Below are 21,883 nucleotides of genomic sequence, written 5' to 3'. Positions count from 1 at the left end.
AAAAAGTCTTAATATTGATACAATTCAGATTTTTAAAAAAAAATGATACCATACTACTAAGTTTTTATGAGTTACCCAAGATTAAGTTAAGTTATTCCACTTGGTTATATTATACTCAACAAAAAATTATAATTTTTAAAGTATGTGTATATATCAAGTTATTATTAGCTCACCTCAATAGTGGATGGCAATTAGAAAACTGAAAGAAACAATCCAGTACTCACAAAAATAAAAGCATTTATATCTAAAAATTCTCCCCTGATAGCAAAATTATCTACTTATTTAAGTTTTCAGCCACAAATGAGTATTTTATTCAGAAGGCAACTGTATTAAAAATTCATCTAATTTTTCAGTTATAAATAATTACACAATGCTACCATTATGATGAAAGTACAAACATAACCAAAAGTGATTCTAAGTTATTCGGCTGTATGGGGCAATTCTTGCTGTGTATGTGTGTACGCGCACAAACACACACTCTGTACCATTGGATTATCTAAGAGATGAATATATCATATAAGCCCTTCCTTTTAAAATATTTTTGTGTGCATATTAACATTGACCTTTGTACCAGTGTTGAATTATTTGCATTCTCAACAACTTCCTAATGTTTGGTATTATGAGAAAAAATTACAATTCACTTATCTAAACACATTTTACATATGTAACCACATTAAGTCCATGCTGCTTAGAATTAAAAAAAAAAAAATACCTGCAAGTTTAACAACTCATGAAAAACATACTGTTTCATCACATGAAAAAGCATTATTGACAATAACTGGCCAATAACAGTGATGCCTTAACAAACATTAAGGCATCACTGTTATTGCCTTTTATTATCATCATCAAATTCCTGGCATGTACCTTCAAGGGGTGTACAGGATATGATAGTACTACATGAAAAATTTACATCATTACTAACTTCCTATCTACAATTTTCCTCAAAATCAGTCTGTTACTTGTCAAGACTACAATATTATCAGATCTTATATTTCTGTCGTCTAAGGCACTTTGTACCGTATCAATCCACCTATATCTTGGTCTTCCTCTGGGTCGTTTTGCTACCAACCTGACAGAGACCACTTATTTTGCTAATCTTTCCTCGCCCATTCTGTTTAAGTGACCATACCACCCAAGATTAACTCTGCTAATGGATTCCTGGATGCTGACAATGTCAAGTTCTTCCCTAATATCCTCGTTTTTAATATGATATTGTCATTGATGCCATCTGTTCACACCTCTAATCTTTCTCAGGACTCTCACGTCTCTAGTCTTTGGTCAAGTGTTTTACTTCTGACCCAGCTCTCAGATCCATAAGTTAAAACTCGTTTGAACACTGTCTTGTATACAGCTAATTTAGTGTTCTGACTAATTTCTCTCTTATTCCATATGAATTTATTCAATTGACTTCCCACCATACCAGCTTTGCTGATTCTGTTGTCTATTTCTATATTTAATTTACCATCTTCACTAAAAATAAGTAGCTGAAATGTTTTTCTTGTTCCACAGGTTCTCCATTCACAACACAGTTGACATTTTCAATGATTCTGCCTATTTTCATTGTCTTTGTCTTTTTATTGCTGACCTTCATACCATATCTATTACAACAGATATTCTATTTAGTCAGAGAATCTTGCAGACTTGTAGCGGATTTATTTAGAAGTATAACATCATCCGCATAAAGCAAAGAGCTGATATTAACATCTCCAATTTTGATATCATGTATAATACCACTTTCTTTCATAATGTTATCCTTATAGATAATGAATAGCAGAGAGGATAATGTACATCCTTGTCTCACACCAGATTTAACATTAAACCATCTTCCTGTGCTTCCTTCAATTCTGACTGCTGACTTACAACTCAAATAAAGACTAAGTATTGCTTGATATAATGCCCCACTGACACCATATAACTGCAGCATATTGAATAGCTTCTCTCTTGGCACCTTGTCATATGCCTTTTCCAAATCGACAAAACATAAAATACAGATCTTTGTTATATTCCCATGCTTTCTCAACTATTTGTTGTAAAGTGAATATCTGAACCTGACAGCCTCTATTTGGCCTGAATCCAGCTTGTTCTTCACCAAGCTTTTCTTCCACAATTCTTCTCAACCGTTTCTCAAGTATACTTGCATAGATCTTGCCAGGAACACTCAGTAGCGAAATACCTCTATAATTCTCACATTCAGTTTTATTTCCCTTTTTATATATGGGTACTATGAGAGTTCTACTACAATCATCTGGAATTCGTCCCTCTGTCCAGGCTTTCTAAACTATGCAGTGCAGCCACTGTAAGACTTTTATACCACCATACTTCAGCATTTTTGGTCAAATATCATCTATTCCTGCTGCCTTTCCACATTTCAAGCCTTTGATGGCTTTTTCTACTTCAAATATGGATATGTATTCCTGACTGCATGCCTGGTCAGTGTTTTTTACCACTGTGCTGTCATCACTGCTTATTCCATTTAGCAGTTTTTCAAGGTAATTACTCCATACTTCAAGGATATCCTTTTCTCCCGTTTTCATGTCACCTTTATCATCTCTAACTCCCTTTACAGCACTCTTTCCTCCATTCCTAAGCTTCTTCAACAACCTCCAGAATATTTTGCCACCTTCTTGATATGTATTTTCTATATTCTTGCCAAAGTCATCCCATGACTTTTGTTTAGCTAGTTTTACACAGTGTTTAGCATTCTTGCATTTGTCTCTATATTCTCTAAGAGCACAAGCTGACTTATTTGACAGGAACTTTTGATATGCTTTCTTCTTTTCCTTCACTGCCTCTTTAACTTCCTGTGTCCACCATGGAGTTCTGATTTTTCTATCCTTGCAGACAACTTCACCACATGCCTCTCTGGCTGAATCAATCAAGGTTTTCTTCAAGGCTTGCCAATGAATCTCCAAGATTTGGTTCCTGTTCTCAAACTCTTTCATTTTTTCTTCAATAATCTTTGTGTATTTTAGTCTACAGTTCACATCTGAGAGCTGCTCAACTTTTATTCACTTTAAAACTTTCTTACATGTTGTTCTTTTCAATATGAAATTCAATTTTATCCTGCTCAATACTAAATAGTGATCACTTCCAATTTCAAATCTTCTGTACACTCTGGTGTCCTGCACCAGGGAGAAAACATCACTATCAACAATAACATAGTCAATAAGACTTTTCTTATTCCTAGCCTCTTCTCTCCATGTGACTTTGTGCACATTTTTATGTTGGAACATGGTGTTAGTAATAACCAGTCCATGTCCTGAGCAGAAATCCAACAGATATTTGCCATTATTATTAGCTTTGCTCTTTTCTCCAAATTTTCCCAAAATATTTTTCTGTCTCACAATCATTTCCTACTCTGCTATTTAGATCCCCAACAAGGACCAACTTTTCCTTTTCATTGTGTCAGTTGCTTTTTCTAAAGTCTCAAAAAATTGCTCCACTTCTACCTTAGTAGAATCTTCTGTGGGACCATAGGCACAAATAAGTCTCATTGTCCAGTTCCCCATTCTCATATTTGCCCACATTACTCTACTTGAGACTGCCTGCCATTCAAGAAGATTAGCTTGTATTTTGTGTTGAATACTATGGCTACTCTTTCTTTTCCTTGATTGTCATTGCCTGAATATAACATTTTGTATTTATTGCTCAGAAAGATTTCACCAATTTTTGTCTTTTTTGTTTCAGTCACCCTTATTATGTCGATCTGGTACTTATCTAATTCCTCAGCTAGCTCCACATCTATGCCATTCAGGCTTCTTACGTTGATAGTACCGATCTTTAACTCTGGTGATGTTGAGTTGGGGTTTGTTTTCAGATTTGTTTTTTTATTTGCCTTTTATTTATTTATTTAAACAGATACTGAATGTTGAAAATAACCTAGATGGCTAGTATAAATGAAGTAAGTGGCATCTGTTCAGAATATACACCTATCAGTAAGCAAGCTCTTTTCTTAAATGATGGTTCTAGAAAAACAGAAAACACATTTGTCTATCAATCATTTATCGAACATGTTTAGAATTAAGCTCGGAATTATTCTTACTGTGTGATTTTATTACTGAACCCATACATGCGAGGTAAAAGAACCTATAGCACATCAGTATGTGTGGGGGGTGCAGGAAGAAGTGGAGGTTGTAGTTGTTGGGGAACACTTCATGAAGTCTGTTCCAGTGGACACAGGCAGATGAAATAAAACAGAGAGGAGAAGTAGGTTTCACACATCTGCAGCTGGACTGAAAAGGAATGTTGGGCAGCTGCTTGTGTTTTAACAAGCTCAACAGAAAGTGAAAGAATGACAGATGCCATTCACTGGAGCAGTTTCCAAGAGGATAATTGTAGAAAAGAGTTTTTATGGAGGTTTTAGGTGAACAACCCCAGAAACATGAAGAGTATTCTAAGGATGGACAGATTTTGGGATTGTACAGAGTTAATAGCTGAATAGGTGAAATACAGAAGCTTGAGAAGGAGCACACCTAGTTTTATAGAGAATGAGGAAGCTACTGATGTGAGTTTACGCCAGGAGACTGTTCCCTTTTGCAAAAGAAAAGGCAAAGTTGTGTTTCAGTGGTGACCAAGGCTATTCTCACCCAACTGATGAATGGTATGGAGGTCAGTGTTTTAAGTTATAGATGATCCTGAAGCTTTGGATGTCTGAGCACTGCATGGTTTGTGATAAGAGTAGGATGAAAGAAGTGTACTATTGTTAGCAAAGTAGTAGACATGATTATCGGTAATTGAGAACAGGTCATTTATTTAGAGCAGAAAGAAGGTAGGAGATAGAACAGAGTCTGAGGCACTCCTGCATAAGTGGAGAAGCTCAAAGAGAGGAAGTATCCACTATGATATACACTAATTGACCAGAGAGAAAGCTGGATATCCAATTACCGAGTACAGAAAGCAGTTCAAATGATGACAATTTACTGAGACTCAATTCCAGATGCAATCAAATGCTTTATAAATGTCAGAGTGACAGCATATATTAACTTTTCCATGACACATTTCCACTGGTGGGTGATGTAGGCTAAGCGATCAGTCATGGATCTCAAGTGGCAGAATCCATACTTGTGGTCACTGGAAATATCGCATGCTGATGACTTTTTTTTTTTTTTTTTTTAGAGAACAGAAGTGCAGAAGTTGACAGTTGATGACCTTCTCTATTATTTTGGAGGGGAATAAAGTGAGGATAATTGTCATTAGTTTGAGGGGAATCTAAACTAGTTATATACTTGCTTTCATGAATTAGGATAAGTGCCAGTGAGTATAAAAGATATTTAGAGAGATAACATAGGAGACAAGTGTTAGTTTTTCTGGAGTACAACATTTGAGTGCAACTTAATTATACTAAACATGAAATTATATGCTTTTTTAATCCTTTCCTCAAGGGTAAGGATAAAAAGTTTACATGATCCCATCACATCTAATGACAGTGCCAGCTAGGATGTTAGGATCCCACCTTTTATACTTAGTCTTGAGAAACTTCCTATCAATGTGCCTGCAAACGGGTGCATAAAGTAATACTGTAGAGTGTATTACCTTTATGCCAGCAAAGATGCCTTAGTGATCGAGGCAAAATATTGATCTGATAATCTAAGAACTAAATTATGTTAGTTAATATCCCTAGATGTGTTTTCACCTCTAAATATAAACATGAGTGATAATCGATGTGCAGGCATCCATACCAAATCACTAAGTGGGATTTATCAAATCTAATGATTCTAGGCAGATAGTGTTGATGTGATAGCTATATAACATAGTAAAGTGATCATGACACCAATAGAAGCATTTGTGTGTGACTACTGCAAAATATGAAAAATAGAATTTCTCTCATGGTTAGTTTTCTTGGAAAACACATCAAGACACAAGTGGCAGATAATGCCTGTTGTTTCTAGCAATTTCTATAATTCTGCATAAAGCATTTGGCTCTTGTCTGTTGTTTAAAGTCCTCCATTCGGAGGACATTTAACAAATATTACTGAAATCTCTATATATTCAGAATCCAAAGCCAAGGGCTGTGGGTTCAAGTCACACAAGGGGCACCATAAATAAGTTAAATATACTCGGCCAGTATATATAATAATAACACATAGAAGAGAAATAGTTGAGAGTTGGTTTTACTTTAATTCTTGGACTAATTTAGATATAGAGTGGTGCAGTCTATAAATATAAATTTTCTCAATATTTGGATTAGAAATCAACTAGCAACTTATTTTTTGTTTAAGAACATCGTAGTGATAAACATGTTGGATCCAAAGTATGGGTTAAGACGAAGTAGGATCCGCCATTTTGTTGGATCCTACTTCTTAAGACGAAGTAGGATCCAACAAAATGGCACAGCAGTCGACAGGATTTGAATTCACTATCATAGGTTATAATATTAAGTATTAAATTTTGTAAGAGTATCAAAAAAAAAAAAAAGTGATCCCAAGAACTTTAAAAGTAAATTAAGTGAATCAAGTGAATTGGTTGTAAACTAGAATCAGGCAAACAGAGAAATTATTTTAGGATTCTGATTTTTTTAAAATTGATGTTAATAGATTAATATGGCTGTTTCATCTAGTTCTAAAATGGAAGCAAGTGAATTTTTTAATACAGTGAACCCACAACAAGTTTTTCCTCAGTTTTCAGGTGAAGAATCAGATAATGTACAGTCCTTTTTTTACTTATGTTGAAAAACTTAGAGAAATAGCAAATTGGGCAGATTTTCAACTGTTAATTTTACTCAGAAGTAAATTAATAGGCAAGGCTAGAACATATTTTAACTCATCTCAAGGATACATTAGATTATCAAAAATTTAAGGATAACTTGATTTCATAGTTCTCAAAATTAAGAAGTATTGGCCCAAATTTATGGAAGTTACAGAGAGTCTTACAAAAAGATAAAGAAACTGTCACTGATTTTTACAATCATTTGTTAACACTAGCCAACAGTTTAAATGTGACTAATGAGGATAAACCTCACTTAGATTGGGCTGTATTCCAACAGTTCCACCAAGGCGTTAGAACAGAATTAAGAGAAACAGCCTATAAGAAGAAAATTTCCACCTTAGAAGAGTGTCTCAAAAGTGTCAAAGAAAAAGAACAAATGTTAGGAGATTTTTATCCCTCAACCAGTGTAGGTCTTGTAAATGTTGTAAATAAGACTGATTGTTCCTTGAACCAATCTGAAGTTGAAAAGAAAAATAAGGATGAAAAAGGAAAGGGAAAGAATACTGGAGAAAGTCCAAGTAGTATTAATTGCATAACTGAAGGTAAAGAGCAATTCGACAAAAGGCTGATGACAGAAGTGCAAACCCTAATTCACCAGGAAGTAAATAAGTTAAATCAGCCAATAATGGATAGTCTTAATGAGATTGTGAGACAATTATCAGCTATTACATTAAAGTCTCAAGAAAACCAAAACCCCACAACTGATAGAACTAATAAGATGATTAAACATTGAAGTGGAAAGTGAAAGTGGAAAAACAAAGTCAACCCATTTTAGCTAGTCTACATAAGGTAATTCAAGGACTACATAATGTTAAACAACAGATGTCTATTATCCCTCAACCTAAGACAGAGACAGAACATAGAGATCCTCCCAAATGTTGTAATTGCAACAAAGTTGGACATTATGCCAGGAATTGTTTCTATAACAAAGGAAACTACTCTAATAACAGATGGGACTCAAAGTTTGGATACATACCCCACAGAAGAAATAACAGAATTCAGAAACACCAAGCACCTAATGAAAGAATGATGAGGGTTAGAGGAGAAATCCTGGGTTCTAAATGTAATGTTTTGTTTGATACAGGATGTAATGCTTCAACTATTAGAAAGGACTATCTCCAAGGTATAAGACATAAATTAAGGAATAATATTGCCAAACTTAGACAACCTGTAAGAATTACTTCTCTTTCAGATTCAAACTTCATAGCATATGAAAAGGTTCGAGCTAAGTGTCTGGCAAGACTTACTTATCATCCCCTCAACCACTAACATAAGCTCCCACATCATATTGGGAACAAATTTCTTAGAAAGATATCAGTTCTCCTGTGATTTTTTTAAAAAGGAAATATGCCTAATGGGCAGGAAAATAAGTGTCAGAACAAATGACAATTATATGCATAATAGAACAATGAGACAGAAGGAAAGGTATTATATACCTGAGAAAGGATTTGCCCCAAATAAAGTAGAGCTGTCTGTAACTGAACCAACTATGGAGGATAGCAATGTACATTCTGATATGCCTTATCAACCAGAATCAAAATGTAACACTGATGAACATTCTCAACAACTAATAGCCAAACCTGAACCTGAAGTTATCAATAAGGAACAAACAACAGTTGAGGTAAATTGTGCCAGGGTGACTAGTCTATATGACAAAAAACAAGATTTATATCTAAAAGGGACATTTCCACAAAATAAATATAAAATACATTTAGTTACTAGTGTATGGAACAAGAGGAATCCAAGAGAAGAAGTAAAAGAAAGTAAGTGCACAAACTGGAATAGCAGGTGTGGAAACTATGTAAGATCTCATGGAGAAAATATAAGATCTGATTCCTCCACCAATGGACCTTATGTGAAAAATTTTTCTTTAAAGAAAAATTTTTCAAAGGAAGAGTAAGCCTTTGTTGGATTCTGAATATATAGAGATTTCAGTAATTAATATTTGCTTCAGAATCCAACATGATCTTCCATCACATAAGCTAAACTTGTAATTATTATTTAATGTAAATCACTTGTTTATAAATTACCTTTAAGTTTATTTAATTATTTAATCAAGGATATGTATTAATAGTGAAAAGACTCTAAAAGACTGAAAAGAACTTAAGTTTATTTTATTTATTGCTATGTTAATATTATAAGAATTTGTATTCAACATTTAATTGCATATTAATTGAAATGTAAATATTCTTTATTTTCTCCTGTATGTAGAGGTATAACGTTATGCAATGCATCAGTTTTATTATATTTTGTTTTGGTTGTCATAGAGACGTATGTAAGATAGCTTGCGCGAGTTTAGAACAGTGTGTGAGAGAGAGAATTGAAGGGCTGGAAAGGATTTTAGTTGAAGAGAGCACGAGAACAATTTCGGCGGGAAGAAGGGGTATGTAAGCTAAGAACGCTGAAAAAAACGGGGCATTCATTCGGGGAATCAGAGTGCGATAATAGCGAGTCGGCGAGTCACTCAAATAGCTAATTAAAGTCTGCTAGTTGAGGAGCGGGTTAGCTAGTAAGTTGCAGAACAACAAATAAAGCAATGGAAGATAGCAAAGTAATAACTGGATGACTAGCGATAATTTTGTTGAGATTTAATTCCAGACCGACCTCTCAAGGACACATGGAAACTTGAAGCATAGCACAGAGTAACTAAGAGAATAATTAGAGGCAGCAAAGTTGAATTTAAATGATAGCTGTGTTAAGAAATATAGTGCTTAAAAGATTAATTAAATGCCGGAAGTATAGGCAACTGTGCGTAAAAACTTCAAGTTAAAGAATTACCGTGTGTTACCTTAGTTCAAGAGTTATTAGTAGAATACTGAATTGGTCAAGTGATGTCAAAGATAGTACAAGCGTTTGGATCTGAACAAGAACGTTTAACTATGTGAATTGCGACTGTTAATTTAATCAGTTATTACTAAGAAGATTTGTTTTAATGAGTGCTGTTAATTGTTTTTATGTGTATACAGTTATAAGAGATATTTGTATATAAGTAGATGAACAAGGAAGATTACCGGTAAGAATTATCCAACTATTGATATTCCTATGCGGAGATATGTGTGTCTCTTCCTAGAATATCCCTATATTAACAGTAACTATTGCGGAGATTAGCTGGAGTGTGGAATTAAGAGTGTATACTTGTGAAGAAGTGTTACTGTACTTTATTGTATTTGAAACTTAAGTAACTAAGAGATATTAGTGTAATTGATCACTAAGGAACTTTATGACATTGAACTTTATTAAATGGTTAAACAAACCTTGTGAAGACTGTATTTCGGACAACAGATTAACCATTGCCTGAAATTGTATGACTGTATTACCAAATGAGCTCAAATGTTTATAATACCTTATTCAGTGATTTAAATTAAAGTGTATAAATTGTAAACCTAAATTGAATGTTTGTTTGTTGATCTAAAGTTGTATTTTGGCTGAATCTCTTTTACCGCACCATTCATAAAATATTCGAACCAAAGTGGGTGAATTAAATAAGTTAAATATACTTGGCCAGTATATATAATAATAACACATAAAAGAGAAATAGTTGAGAGTTGGTTTTACTTTAATTCTTGGACTAATTTAGATATAGAGTGGCGCAGTCTATAAATATAAATTTTCTCTATATTTGGATTAGAAATCAACTAGCAACTTATTTTTTGTTTAAGAACATCGTAGTGATAAACATGTCGGATCCAAAGTATGGGTTAAGACGAAGTAGGATCCAACAATATCCACAAGTTGGTGACATATTTTTATTGTTCAACGTGATGCTGTTTGTTGATCAGAATGATTAGATTATTCTGCTGCAGAGCATCAATTATTATTTTATGAATAAATGAGATCTCACAGGACCCAAATTCTGATAAAGCAGTACAATACAAAAACTATATTACAAAAGAGAATAATGTATTTTAATATAATAATATCAAATAAATTAACACATTAATAAATAATATTAATTTTTTTTTATTTTGTAACATTATAAAATAACAAAAGAAACTCACCAGGTGCTGCTTTCCTTGAGAGCTGAAAAAACCACAATGAATATTTGAACCTGAATGATCTGTACCACCTCCATCACTGTCAACAGCACGATTATGATCAAATTCACTATATTCCTGAGATGGAAACTTGCTAATGCGAGACCGTGAACTAGAACGAGAACGGGCCCGCTCTTTTACACGAGATATTGCAGTCCTTGCAAGTGGAGGTGATGGTGGTAATGCACGCGTGGATGAGCGAGTAGGTGACTGGTCTCTAGAGTCATCATAATGAGATGACAAACTTGAAGAATGATGACATTCTGATTCAGCTGTTGATGTTGATGATGATGGGCGCATATGAGTTAGTGATTTATTATCCTCACAAAGGGCTGCACTATAATTTAATTTATCTTCTTGACTCTTTTCCAATGGCATTTCACTGTCAATATGATTCCAAAGGTTTGCAGCCTGAAGAATGGACTGTATCCATTTAGCCCTAATTTTAAAAGTGCTTGCTGATAAAACTTGCTTTTTTTCATCCTTCATCTGAAAAAATAAAATACTCAGATGGAATGTGTACAGGAAATGTAGACTGATTATGACAAAACAAAAAAATTTTTTTTTTAATATTTACATTTTAATAAAGATAAATTTGGTTTTCTCTGCATTCACTATTTATAAAAATATAACTATTTTACTTTTCATTTAGAATCCTTAAATAGGTTGATTTTTAAATTACATATAAACTTCAATGGAGTAAGGATGAGAATAGTAGAATAAGAGAGATAGAAAGAAAAAAAAATATTCTGAACTAATGCTATTTTACAGTACAGGCTAGCAAAACCTATACATAAGTGAAATTACTACTTTTGCACAATAAAAACTTTATAAAATACAGCAACTAAAATGCTTTTCAATGCTATGTGGGGGAAAAATGCTTAATAGTTACCATTATACAAAATGAATAATTGCGATCTGAATGAACTTCATCCACAGACTTAACCATCCTCAGATCAAGCACACCATCAAGTATACCAGAATCTTCAGCAACAGGATCACTATAGTAAGTTAGAGCCAAATTTCTTAACACAAACCAGTGTTTAAACCATTCTCTGTTAATACTCTGCCTCATTAGCCATCCTTTCTTCAAAAAAAAATTCTGAAATGTAATAGTTAAAAGAGCTATAAGGCTGAAGAAAGTATGATATGATAACAGTTTAATATGATATTGTTAGAACAATATAACATTCAAAGAACACAGTTATAAAAATACATAGATTATAAGCAAACATATTATAAAAATAATATACTTTTCATTTCCAATATTCTGATAATTTATATTTATTTTCAGTAAAATATAATAACACCAGGAGTGGAGTAAAGTAAAGGATAAAAACACGAATCTAATTACATAGAAATAGTGGATATTAAAGATCCAACATTATTTCAAAGTTGAATGGGTTTTTTTTTAGAAACTATCAAAGTTTTATAAATTTGACTAGAGAGCTTACGAGAATACAATCCTCGGCATCCTTGCACTACATAAAAGAACCTAATTTCTTGTCAAGCATAATATATCATAATACCAAAAGAAATACAAGTGTTATATACATTGTTAATTTAAAAAAATAAGAATAGCCTAAACCATATAGTTACTAGCCAGTTAAGAGAAATTTCATGTTCGAAGACTAACAAAATGCTTTTACTTTCATGAAAAGCAAATTCCAACATGAATTTGAAGGTTCATTTATTTTGATAAAAAAAAGTAAAAAAAAAAAATCCATTATTTATTATTATTATATGGATATTTCTATAGAGTTATTAGACTCATTGCAGGAGACCCATTATTCATACAATACCTATCACCTCTCCTTAAACTCACCTGACAAAGCACTCACAACCACTCTGGCAACCTATCCAACCATGCTCCAAACAAAAAATCTATCCTAACACCCATGCCACTATAGGTCTTCAAGACTAGAGTAGTAAAGTCCTTGTTTATTAGAGTTTCCTCTAATACTTACAGTAATCAGTGCTTACTATTTTTAAAAAAAAATATTAAATATATGTTGGGGAAAAGAATAATAGTTGTTTCTTAACAAAAAGGAGTACTCTATCAATGGAAGACCGCTATCTATAATACTAAGCTGACATATGGCGACTTACAACATTCAGTGTGTATCAAGTTCCCATATATATTTTCACTTTATTTACACTGCTGTCCAAAACCTAAGGATGAACACTATTTCTGAAGATTACAACTGCAAATTCAGATGAATCAGCTTGTGGTAATTTGCATGGCTAATGATTTTGACTAAAAATTGAGTACACATTCAAATTTTCAAATTGCATGCAAAGGGGTCATGTGGTAGCACTCAACAGGATAAAAGGCAAAAGGCTGCACTAAGCAAACTGTGTTTGAAGAAAGCGCTTTTCATGAAGGAATTAAGTTGCAAAGTTGGATTTTTTGTAATGTCTCAAAAACATCACCTAGATGATTTTACGTAGGTAAGAATTATTGGAAAGCTTGAAAGGCCACAGAATTACAGATATTGCGAGAATGACACAACAGTTGTAGCAAGACTATGGACAGCATGTGCTCCAGAAGTTCGCTAAGAGGTTAACCACACTCTACCACAGAGCACAAAGACAGATTTTTAGTTATAACAGCAAAACATAATTGATGCACCACAGCAACTCAGGTCCATTCAAGCACAGGTACGAGGATATCTTGACAAAATGTGGCAAGACATCTGCAACAAGTATGCCTATATGAAATAAGGCCTGTAGTCTACATTTCTTTATCCACAGCTCATCGTAAAGTACGTTTTTGGTGGTGTTGTATCCATAAAAATTAGACAAGACACTAACGGGCTAATGCACTCTTTACAGATGAGTCGTTTTAGTGTTTTCTGTGATTCTAGACAACACTTGATATGGCGTGAAAGTGGTACTGCTTACCATTGCAAGAATGTTCTTGAATGGGATAAATACGGCAGCTGGGGTCTTGTGTGGGGAGGTATTATGTTTAATGGACACACCGAGCTACAAGTTCTGGAAAAAGGGACTATCTGTGAACAACATTGCAACAAAGTTCTTCAGTGCCATGTTCGATTGTTCCGTGGTGCAGTAGGTGAAGAATTCGTTTTTATGGATGACAATGCCACACCACACCATACATGTGTAGTGGAGATACTTCTAGAGACTGGGGATATTAATCGAATCAAGTGGCCAGCATGCTTCCCCAGATCTCAATTCCCATAGAACTGATTTGGGATGCAATACTGCTTGAAATTCCCCTCCAACAAACAAGGCCTTATCCTTGCTCTGAAGGAAGAGTGGGCCAGTTTGTCTCAAGAACTCCTGAATCACTTGGTGCTAAGCATGGTAAGACATTGTGAGCTGAATGGCAGTTCATGGTGGACAAATATAATTGGAAATATTGCAATAAATTATGACAAATACCTCATAATGATCCACAGAAAAATCAGGACTTGCACTGTGACATGCTGATGAAAGTGCATCAAGTCCACAACCATCAGGATCTCCTCGAATCTTCAAGAAATAAAATTTTTTTAGCATAATAAAAATAAATCAGCAGTCTTATAATGTATTAAGTATAAGTATGAAATCAATTTTATACTTGAAAGATAAAAACTATTCAGAATAAAAAAAAATAAGCAATGATGACAGGATCATAAAAAGATACATTTCATAATAAGTACAGTGAATAATGAGAGCTCACTTATGTCTCTAAGCATATAAATTTGTTTTGCCTAATTTAGTTGCTAAAAATGGTCCAATTGACATCAAAACTTCAGTGGCCAAAAAATTACTAAAATTTCAAATCATTTTCAATGTGCAGGGCCATATAGAATAAATGGATGCGAGTTTTCAGATAGGTGGAGTGAGTTTGAAGGTAGAAGAGACTTGTATAAGAAGCATGGCCTGCACTTGAATGGATTTGGCATCAGGAGCCTGGAGCAATTATTTATGAATTAAACATAATGTGGATTTTACTTAATAATTTTTTTTTATTTTATTAGCATAGAATTTTGCTCCAGTATCAAGGGCATCTTCAGTATGACTTTCAAGCTAGAATTGCAACTGGAAAATTCAATGAAAATGAATGAAACATGATACAGAATGACATGGTCTAAATACATTAAGGTTGTAATAAAATAACTAGCAGGATATCATTAATTAAATGAACAAAAATTAATTCCAGAACTTGCAAAGAATTATTTCCCATAAAAAGGGTTAATTTAAGTTCATCAATTCTGTTTAGATTCGGACAATATAGCAAGGCTGAATCTTCCAATTTCTGTTCTAGTTATTTAATTTGAAAATCCCACTGAAGACGCCCTTGATACTGGAAGAAAATTCTATGCTAAAAAAAAAAAAAAAAAAAAAAAAAAAATCCGTATTAAGTTTAATTAATTATCTTTGCTAAAATGTGTATGATCAACTAAGATATGCAGACATAATTCATAATGGCCTGGTTTGGTTTATAGTTTATTTGGCACAAAAACTACAAAGGTCATACTGTGCGATACTAAGGTTACAACTATACATAAGCAGTTAAAGAAAATTGTAAACAATATGCCTCTACAAAAATTAGGTTCCACAAAGCAGCATCTACATATAAACAGAACTGCTGCAGAGGGCACAGCAACAGACAAGGTTAAAGGTCACAGTAGTACAGAAATTGTCATCAACACAACTTAATAAACAAAATGCATACACAAGACACCAAGTCAAGGGATGCAGTATATACATCCCTTGGCTTGTATATATTGCATCCCTTGTATATATATTTGTTATAGATAAAATTATAACAAATATTTTTACAGCAGTACATAAATAGGCAAACAGGAATTATTATACAATATGAATGCATAGAAATTAAATTTAGCAATGCTTAATTTCAGGTATCTACATATAAACAAAATTACAAGAAGGTTATACAAATATACAAGGTATCCTACAGCAATACATAATTATTCAAAAAACTAAGTAAATAATATGTATGCTCAAAAGTTAAGTTAAACAGTGCATAAATAGATAACAATACAAGTTAATAAACAAAATGCATGTACAAAACCAAGTCAAAGAATGAAGTATCTACATATCGATAAGATTACAATAATACAAAGAGTCAAAGAGGAATTATTATACAATATGCATGTATAAAAATTAAGTTTGGCGATGTTGTATTTACATATTAAAAAATTACAACAAGGTTACGCAAATATACAAGATCAAAGGCTACAGAAATACATGATTGGTCAAAAATTAAACCAATGAATAATATATACATTAGTACTCAATCTCTGCACAAATATATCACAAAATATAACATATTTTGTAATATATACAAAAAAAAGTTAAGTGAAGCAATACAGTATTTACATATAAACAAAATTGCAGTCAAATGTGTTTGTATAAATTAAAAAAACATCATGCAATCTGCTGAGTGTATATGGCGTGGTCAGATAGGCAAAACTTTCATTCTTCTCTCATGCAAAGCACTGACACTCCACCAGATTATGACAAATAGTGAGATGTGTATTGCATTTTTCAAACATGGGAGGGTCATCAGCCCTTAGTAAATAACAATGTGTAAAATAATTGTAACCTATGCAGAGCCTAGCAAGAACAACTTCTTCTCTTCTCTTCTCTTTATACATTGACTAGAATGCCAATGTCTAATTTCAGGTTTAATGTCATATAATTTGTTTGTTAATGCTTTCTGCCATTGAATAATTAGCTTTGATCTTATAATCTGTCCGTATATGGTACTATTTAAATTATACATTTTTCGTCGTTTTATAATAGAAATACAATTTTATTAATACAGACCAGTTTACAATAAAAACATTTATTAAAACCTACCAGTTTCGCCAGCAAACTGTCTGGCTTTTTCAAGACGTTACGGAGATATGAAAGCTAGTAAATGCAAATTAAAAGGAACATAAAAAACGTTGTAAACCAAACTAGTAGCTATGGTTACACGTTTCGCGTGACAGAGATGACTTATTGTTCTTATTCATTATCACGCATGCGTGTTTGTTGTAGACTTGTAATGTGATTACTGGCTAGCTATAGTTCAGATTGATTGAGAGAGAGGATCAAGTTTTTCCACGAACTGTTTAGAATTGCACCCTGATTTCTGTTGAGGTTTCCGCCGGTTACTAATACTATTGTGGCTTCCTTAAATACACGATGCCTGTAGTCATCATCGAGATATGGCATGGAGCTGTTTTGCCAATCTATCTTTTGGTTAGACATGCAGAAATGATGCTAAGCCAGAAGAGATGCTTCTGTTGTGGTTTACATCACCAACATGTTCTTATTAAACGTATTACTATCAGACACCTCAACTTATAAAATCCTAGACAGAGACCCCACAATAAAAAATCATAACGAAACAAACCAACTAATCAGAAATTGTACAATTGGCCAGAAGAAGTGAAGAGAACACTAAAATCCTCACATCCTATCACTCCAAGACTATATGGGACACCTAAAATACATAAACAGGATATACCTCTCCGTCCAATAGTTGATGGAAGATCATCACCAACCTACCTTTTGGCAAAGCATCTTGCAAACTTATTAAATAATAAAATAAGATCAACAGAATCCTATATCAAGAATAGTCAACATTTTGTAAATAAACTCCAAGCCATTAAGATTGCACCAACAGACATGCTAGCCAGTCTAAATGTTGTATCCCTTTTCATCAATGTTCCAGTAGAAGAGGTAATAAACATCATCCAAGATCTCTTTCATCTGAACATCACACAGATGTTTAGACACTGCTTTCAATCTAATTTCTTCAAGGTTAATAACACCATATACCAACAATTAGAAGGCCTAGCAATGGGAAGCCCACTATCACCATCCTATGCAGACCTTTTCATGGAAAAACTTGAAAAAGAAATTCTCTCTGCAATCTCTCCGAGACCATCTACATGGTGGAGATATGTGGATGATATATTCATCATATGGCAAGACAGTTTAGACAACCTAAAATCGTTTGTGGATAAAATCAACTCAATACATAGCAAGATAAAATTCACTCTGGAAGTAGAAAACAACAACCAACTGCATTTTTTAGATATCTTGATAAAAAACCAACCTAACAGTGTCAAATTATCCATTTACAGAAAACCCACAGATACTGGAAGATATCTTCATTAGACTTCAAACCATCACAAGACACACAAACTGAGTATTATCCACATGTTGAAACATAGAGCCAAAAAGTTTATATCAGAAGAGGAGGATACACAGAATGAACTCTCACTAATAGCCAACATATTATCACAAAATAGATATCCTCAAAAAATATTTATACAATGACAACCCCAGCCAAGAAGAATCCCACTGTCAGCACATTTCTACAGTAGTGATACCTTTCATCATGTCAATTTCTTATCAAATAGCAAGAATACTAAGAGCCCACAACATCAGAGTGGTCTTCAAACCAACCACCAACATCAGACAAGTTTTAGGATCTCCAAAAGATAAGGTGCCATTCTACAAATATTCAGGAGTATATTACATTCCTTGCTCCTGTGGTCTTGCCTACAGCGGACAAACTTCACGAAGTTTAGAAATTAGACAAATAAGAACATGTTGGTGATGTAAATCACAACAGAAGCATCTCTTCCGGCTTAGCACATCATTTTGCATGTCTAACCACACGATAGATTGGCAAAACAGCTCCATGCCATATCTCGATGACGACTACAGGCATTGTGTATTTAAGGAAGCCACAATAGTATTAGTAACCGGCGGAAACCTCAACAGAAATCGGGGTGCAATTCTAAACAGTTCGTGGAAAAACTTGATCCTCTCTCTCAATCAATCTGAACTATAGCTAGCCAGTAATCACATTACAAGTCTACAACAAACACACGTGCATGATAATGAATAAGAACAATAAGTCATCTCTGTCACGCGAAACGTGTAACCATAGCTACTAGTTTGGTTTACAACGTTTTTTATGTTCCTTTTAATTTGCATTTACTAGCTTTCATATCTCCGTAACGTCTTGAAAAAGCCAGACAGTTTGCTGGCAAAACTGGTAGGTTTTAATAAATGTTTTTAATGTGAACTGGTCTGTATTAATAAAATTGTATTTCTGTATATGGTACTATCAAACAGTATGTGAAAAAAATATGAGCTGATTTAGCAGCTGCATCTGCAGCCTCATTTCCCTTAATTCCAATGTGGCTGGAAATCCAACACAACTGAACATCAAAATTAAGGATTTTCATTTTATGAAATGGGTGTAACATCTCAAAGTACTGGATGGGGATTATACATAGGAGAGGAGATAGCCTGTAAAGAGCTCAATGAGTCTGTATAAATTATACACTTTTGGTAGTAGTTTTCTTTTATATGCACAAGTGCAAGCTGAATGGCATGTAACTCTGCTACATAATTACTGCAATCAGGTGGGATCTGGCTGGAGATAGTCATGCGATGTCAGAAAGCACAGCCAACAGAAGTATTAGTTCTTGAACCATCAGTATAGATAGGCAAGAAATCAGAGTGTACTGCTCTGTGTGCATTAAACAATTGGAGGTAGACAGATGATGGAGTATGAGATTTCTGTAGCTGACAAAGTGAGAGGTTGCAGGATGGCATGCAAAACTGCCATGCAGGGATGCTGTTATGATTGGTGTGGCAATGTTATCAACATTTATACCAATAGTTTGCATAGTTTCTTTAACATGCATACCAAAAGGAACGTATGGCAGTTTAAAGTGTGTGTGGGTGTGTGGGGGTATTGAGCTTCTCAATGCAGAGAAAAGAGACTAGTCCATGTAGGATGATTTGGAAGAGACTTTATCTTTAGGGCATAATTAAGAGACAACTGTTTCCAACAAAATGATAGAGCTGGTTCATTTGTTTCAACATAAAAACTTTGAGTGGGTGATGTACTAAAGGCACCAGTAGCTATTCATATACCCTGATGATGGATGGGAATCCAACCATCGCAGGTCACTCTGTCTTGCAGAACCATAGACTTGAGACCCATAATCCAGCTTTGAACGTATAAGTGAATGGTAAAGATGGATCAGTCAAACATCTATCACTGATAGATGTTTGACTGATGATATCAGCATTAAATTTTGCAAGACGAGAAAAAGCGTTCCAGTCAGCCTGGTCCATTTTTCATATAGGTATCTGTGTAGGTGAACATGGTTCCTGTGAAGCCATTGTGCAAAGAACAGGAAAGTGATCACTTGCATATACATTCTCTTCAAAGTCCCACGTGAGTAATGGAAGGGGAGCAAATTGTAAGATCAACTGCAGAATATGAACGGGTAGGCATATTGAAGAAAGTATCGAGTTTGCTATTTAAGGTAATTTTTTTTAGAGAGGTTATTATTATCAATGATTCTTTCAATGATTTGACCTCGTCTATTAGTGTTGGCACTACCCCACAGAGTATTGTGACCATTAAAGTCACCCATCAAAAGTATGGGTTCAACTGTAATGAGAAATCCCATTACAGTTCAACTGTAATGGGATTTCTATATCTTGTGGGACACAGGATACAGTAATATCTTGTAATGAGAAATTATTACATTATACTCTAATGAGAAACCTCACGGAGAAGTGAATCACTACTGCTTCCAGAGCAGTATTAAGTTGGACATGATGGAAAGGAATTTTGATAATGGCATGAATGCCAATGAATGTGATTACAGATCTGGTGTAGGGGTGGTATGCTTTGGGTTTGGATTTCTGTGAGTGGGGAGGGGGGGGGGAGCAAAAGTCACCAAACTAGGGCAAGTAGATCGTGTAAGTATACAAAAAAGCAGGAAATAAATTATGTATACAGAAATATATACATGATTGAAATGAAAGTGCAACCTTATGGATCTCTTTCTCAATAAGGGGGGGGCTGGATAATATTCTTCTTATCCCTATTCTGTTAGAATAGGGATAAGAAGAATTCTGAAATATATAAAGTGCAGGTCAGAAAAGCTGCAGGTATTGTATGGAAAGCTAAGCTGGAGTATCAAAAGAAACTGGCTGTGCATGCTATAGACAACTGAAAAGAATTTTATCATTATGCTGCAAGTAAAAGAAAGAATGAATATGGAAAAATAGGTTTACTGAATGTAGATGGTATGCTTATGTCTGAAGCAGATATGATTGTCAAATAATGAGTGATCACTTAATTTCTTCTTTAGCTCCATCCCTACTCAAGTAGGGTAGCTACAGCAGATCAACCACCTCCACTCAGTTCTGTCCAAGGCCATTTTTCTCCTCTAGTAGAGCCTCCATAGCTCAGTTGGTATAGACAAAGCCCTTTGGTAGGAAAGACCTAGATTCGATTCCTATCTGTGACGTGAGGAACCTTTCAACGAAAGGTGAGTTAGCCGGTCTCATACAGAGGTAGGGGTTTGCCTATTCTCCCAGAATAGGCAAACCAGTCTCTCCCTTACTTCTTTTGCCTAGTGGCTTCATCTCCAGCATAGCTTTTATCTTGCCACATAACATGATGAAACCACCTAAGCCTTGATTCCCCTAGTCTTTCCAGATACTTGAGTTGCCTTCATCGTTCTCCTGATCAGCGAGTTTTTAATCATGTCCAATCTTGTAATACCATTTGCAAACGTCAGCATTCTCATTTCAGCAACATCCATTCTCTTCTCTCATCTCTTGGTCATCTACCAGGTCTTACTGCTGTGCATCTACAAAATAGTAGTAAGATCTTTCCTTTTAACTTGCTAGGCATTTTTGTGTCCCACAAGATACCTGAAACCTTTTTCCAGTTTATCCACCCTGACTGGATCCGCCTATTGAGTTCTGAGTCCGGGTATCCATCACTTACACATGATCCTAGATATGTGAACCTAAATACTTGTGGCATGCCTGTGACCTGCAATGTTATTCTTCCTGCTGCTTCACAACACATACATTCTGTCCTATTTCTACTGATCCTCAAACAATTGTCTTCCAAAGCTTTCCTCCATTGTTCAAGTGTTTCAGCTGAACCCCAACTTTTACTGGGAATGCCTCAGTTGTTCCTGCTCCACATCTCACCCTTGTTTTACTACCATCATACATGTCTTGTACAATGTGTACATACTTCTCTGGAATAATTTTCTTCCTAATGCTTCTCCATATCTTTCTTGGGACTCGATCAAATGCCTTTTCCAAATCAATGA

The 21,883-nt window shown here is 34.4% G+C and overlaps 1 protein-coding gene across 2 annotated transcripts in view; it reads right to left on the bottom strand.

The window, feature by feature from the left end:
- Positions 1–21,883, bottom strand: part of LOC150108931 (uncharacterized) — a 298,899-nt gene that overhangs the window by 120,001 nt on the left and 157,015 nt on the right. For both annotated transcript variants that reach the window (XM_090411045.1, XM_090411050.1), the window contains exons 10-12: positions 14,148–14,237; positions 11,632–11,841; positions 10,704–11,228 (exon numbers count right to left, since the gene is read on the bottom strand). In XM_090411045.1, the coding sequence (XP_090267171.1) occupies positions 10,704–11,228; positions 11,632–11,841; positions 14,148–14,237 (825 nt within the window). The remainder of the gene's footprint in view (positions 1–10,703; positions 11,229–11,631; positions 11,842–14,147; positions 14,238–21,883) is intronic.

The sequence above is a fragment of the Typopeltis vanoorti genome, chromosome 2, assembly GCF_054136105.1.
Source record: "Typopeltis vanoorti isolate ZY-2024b chromosome 2, IOZ_Tvanoo_1.0, whole genome shotgun sequence".
In the NCBI taxonomy this organism is placed as follows: Eukaryota; Metazoa; Arthropoda; class Arachnida; order Uropygi; family Thelyphonidae; genus Typopeltis; species Typopeltis vanoorti.
Note: the sequence above shows the minus strand (reverse complement) of the source record. Positions and strands in the feature narration are given on the sequence as shown.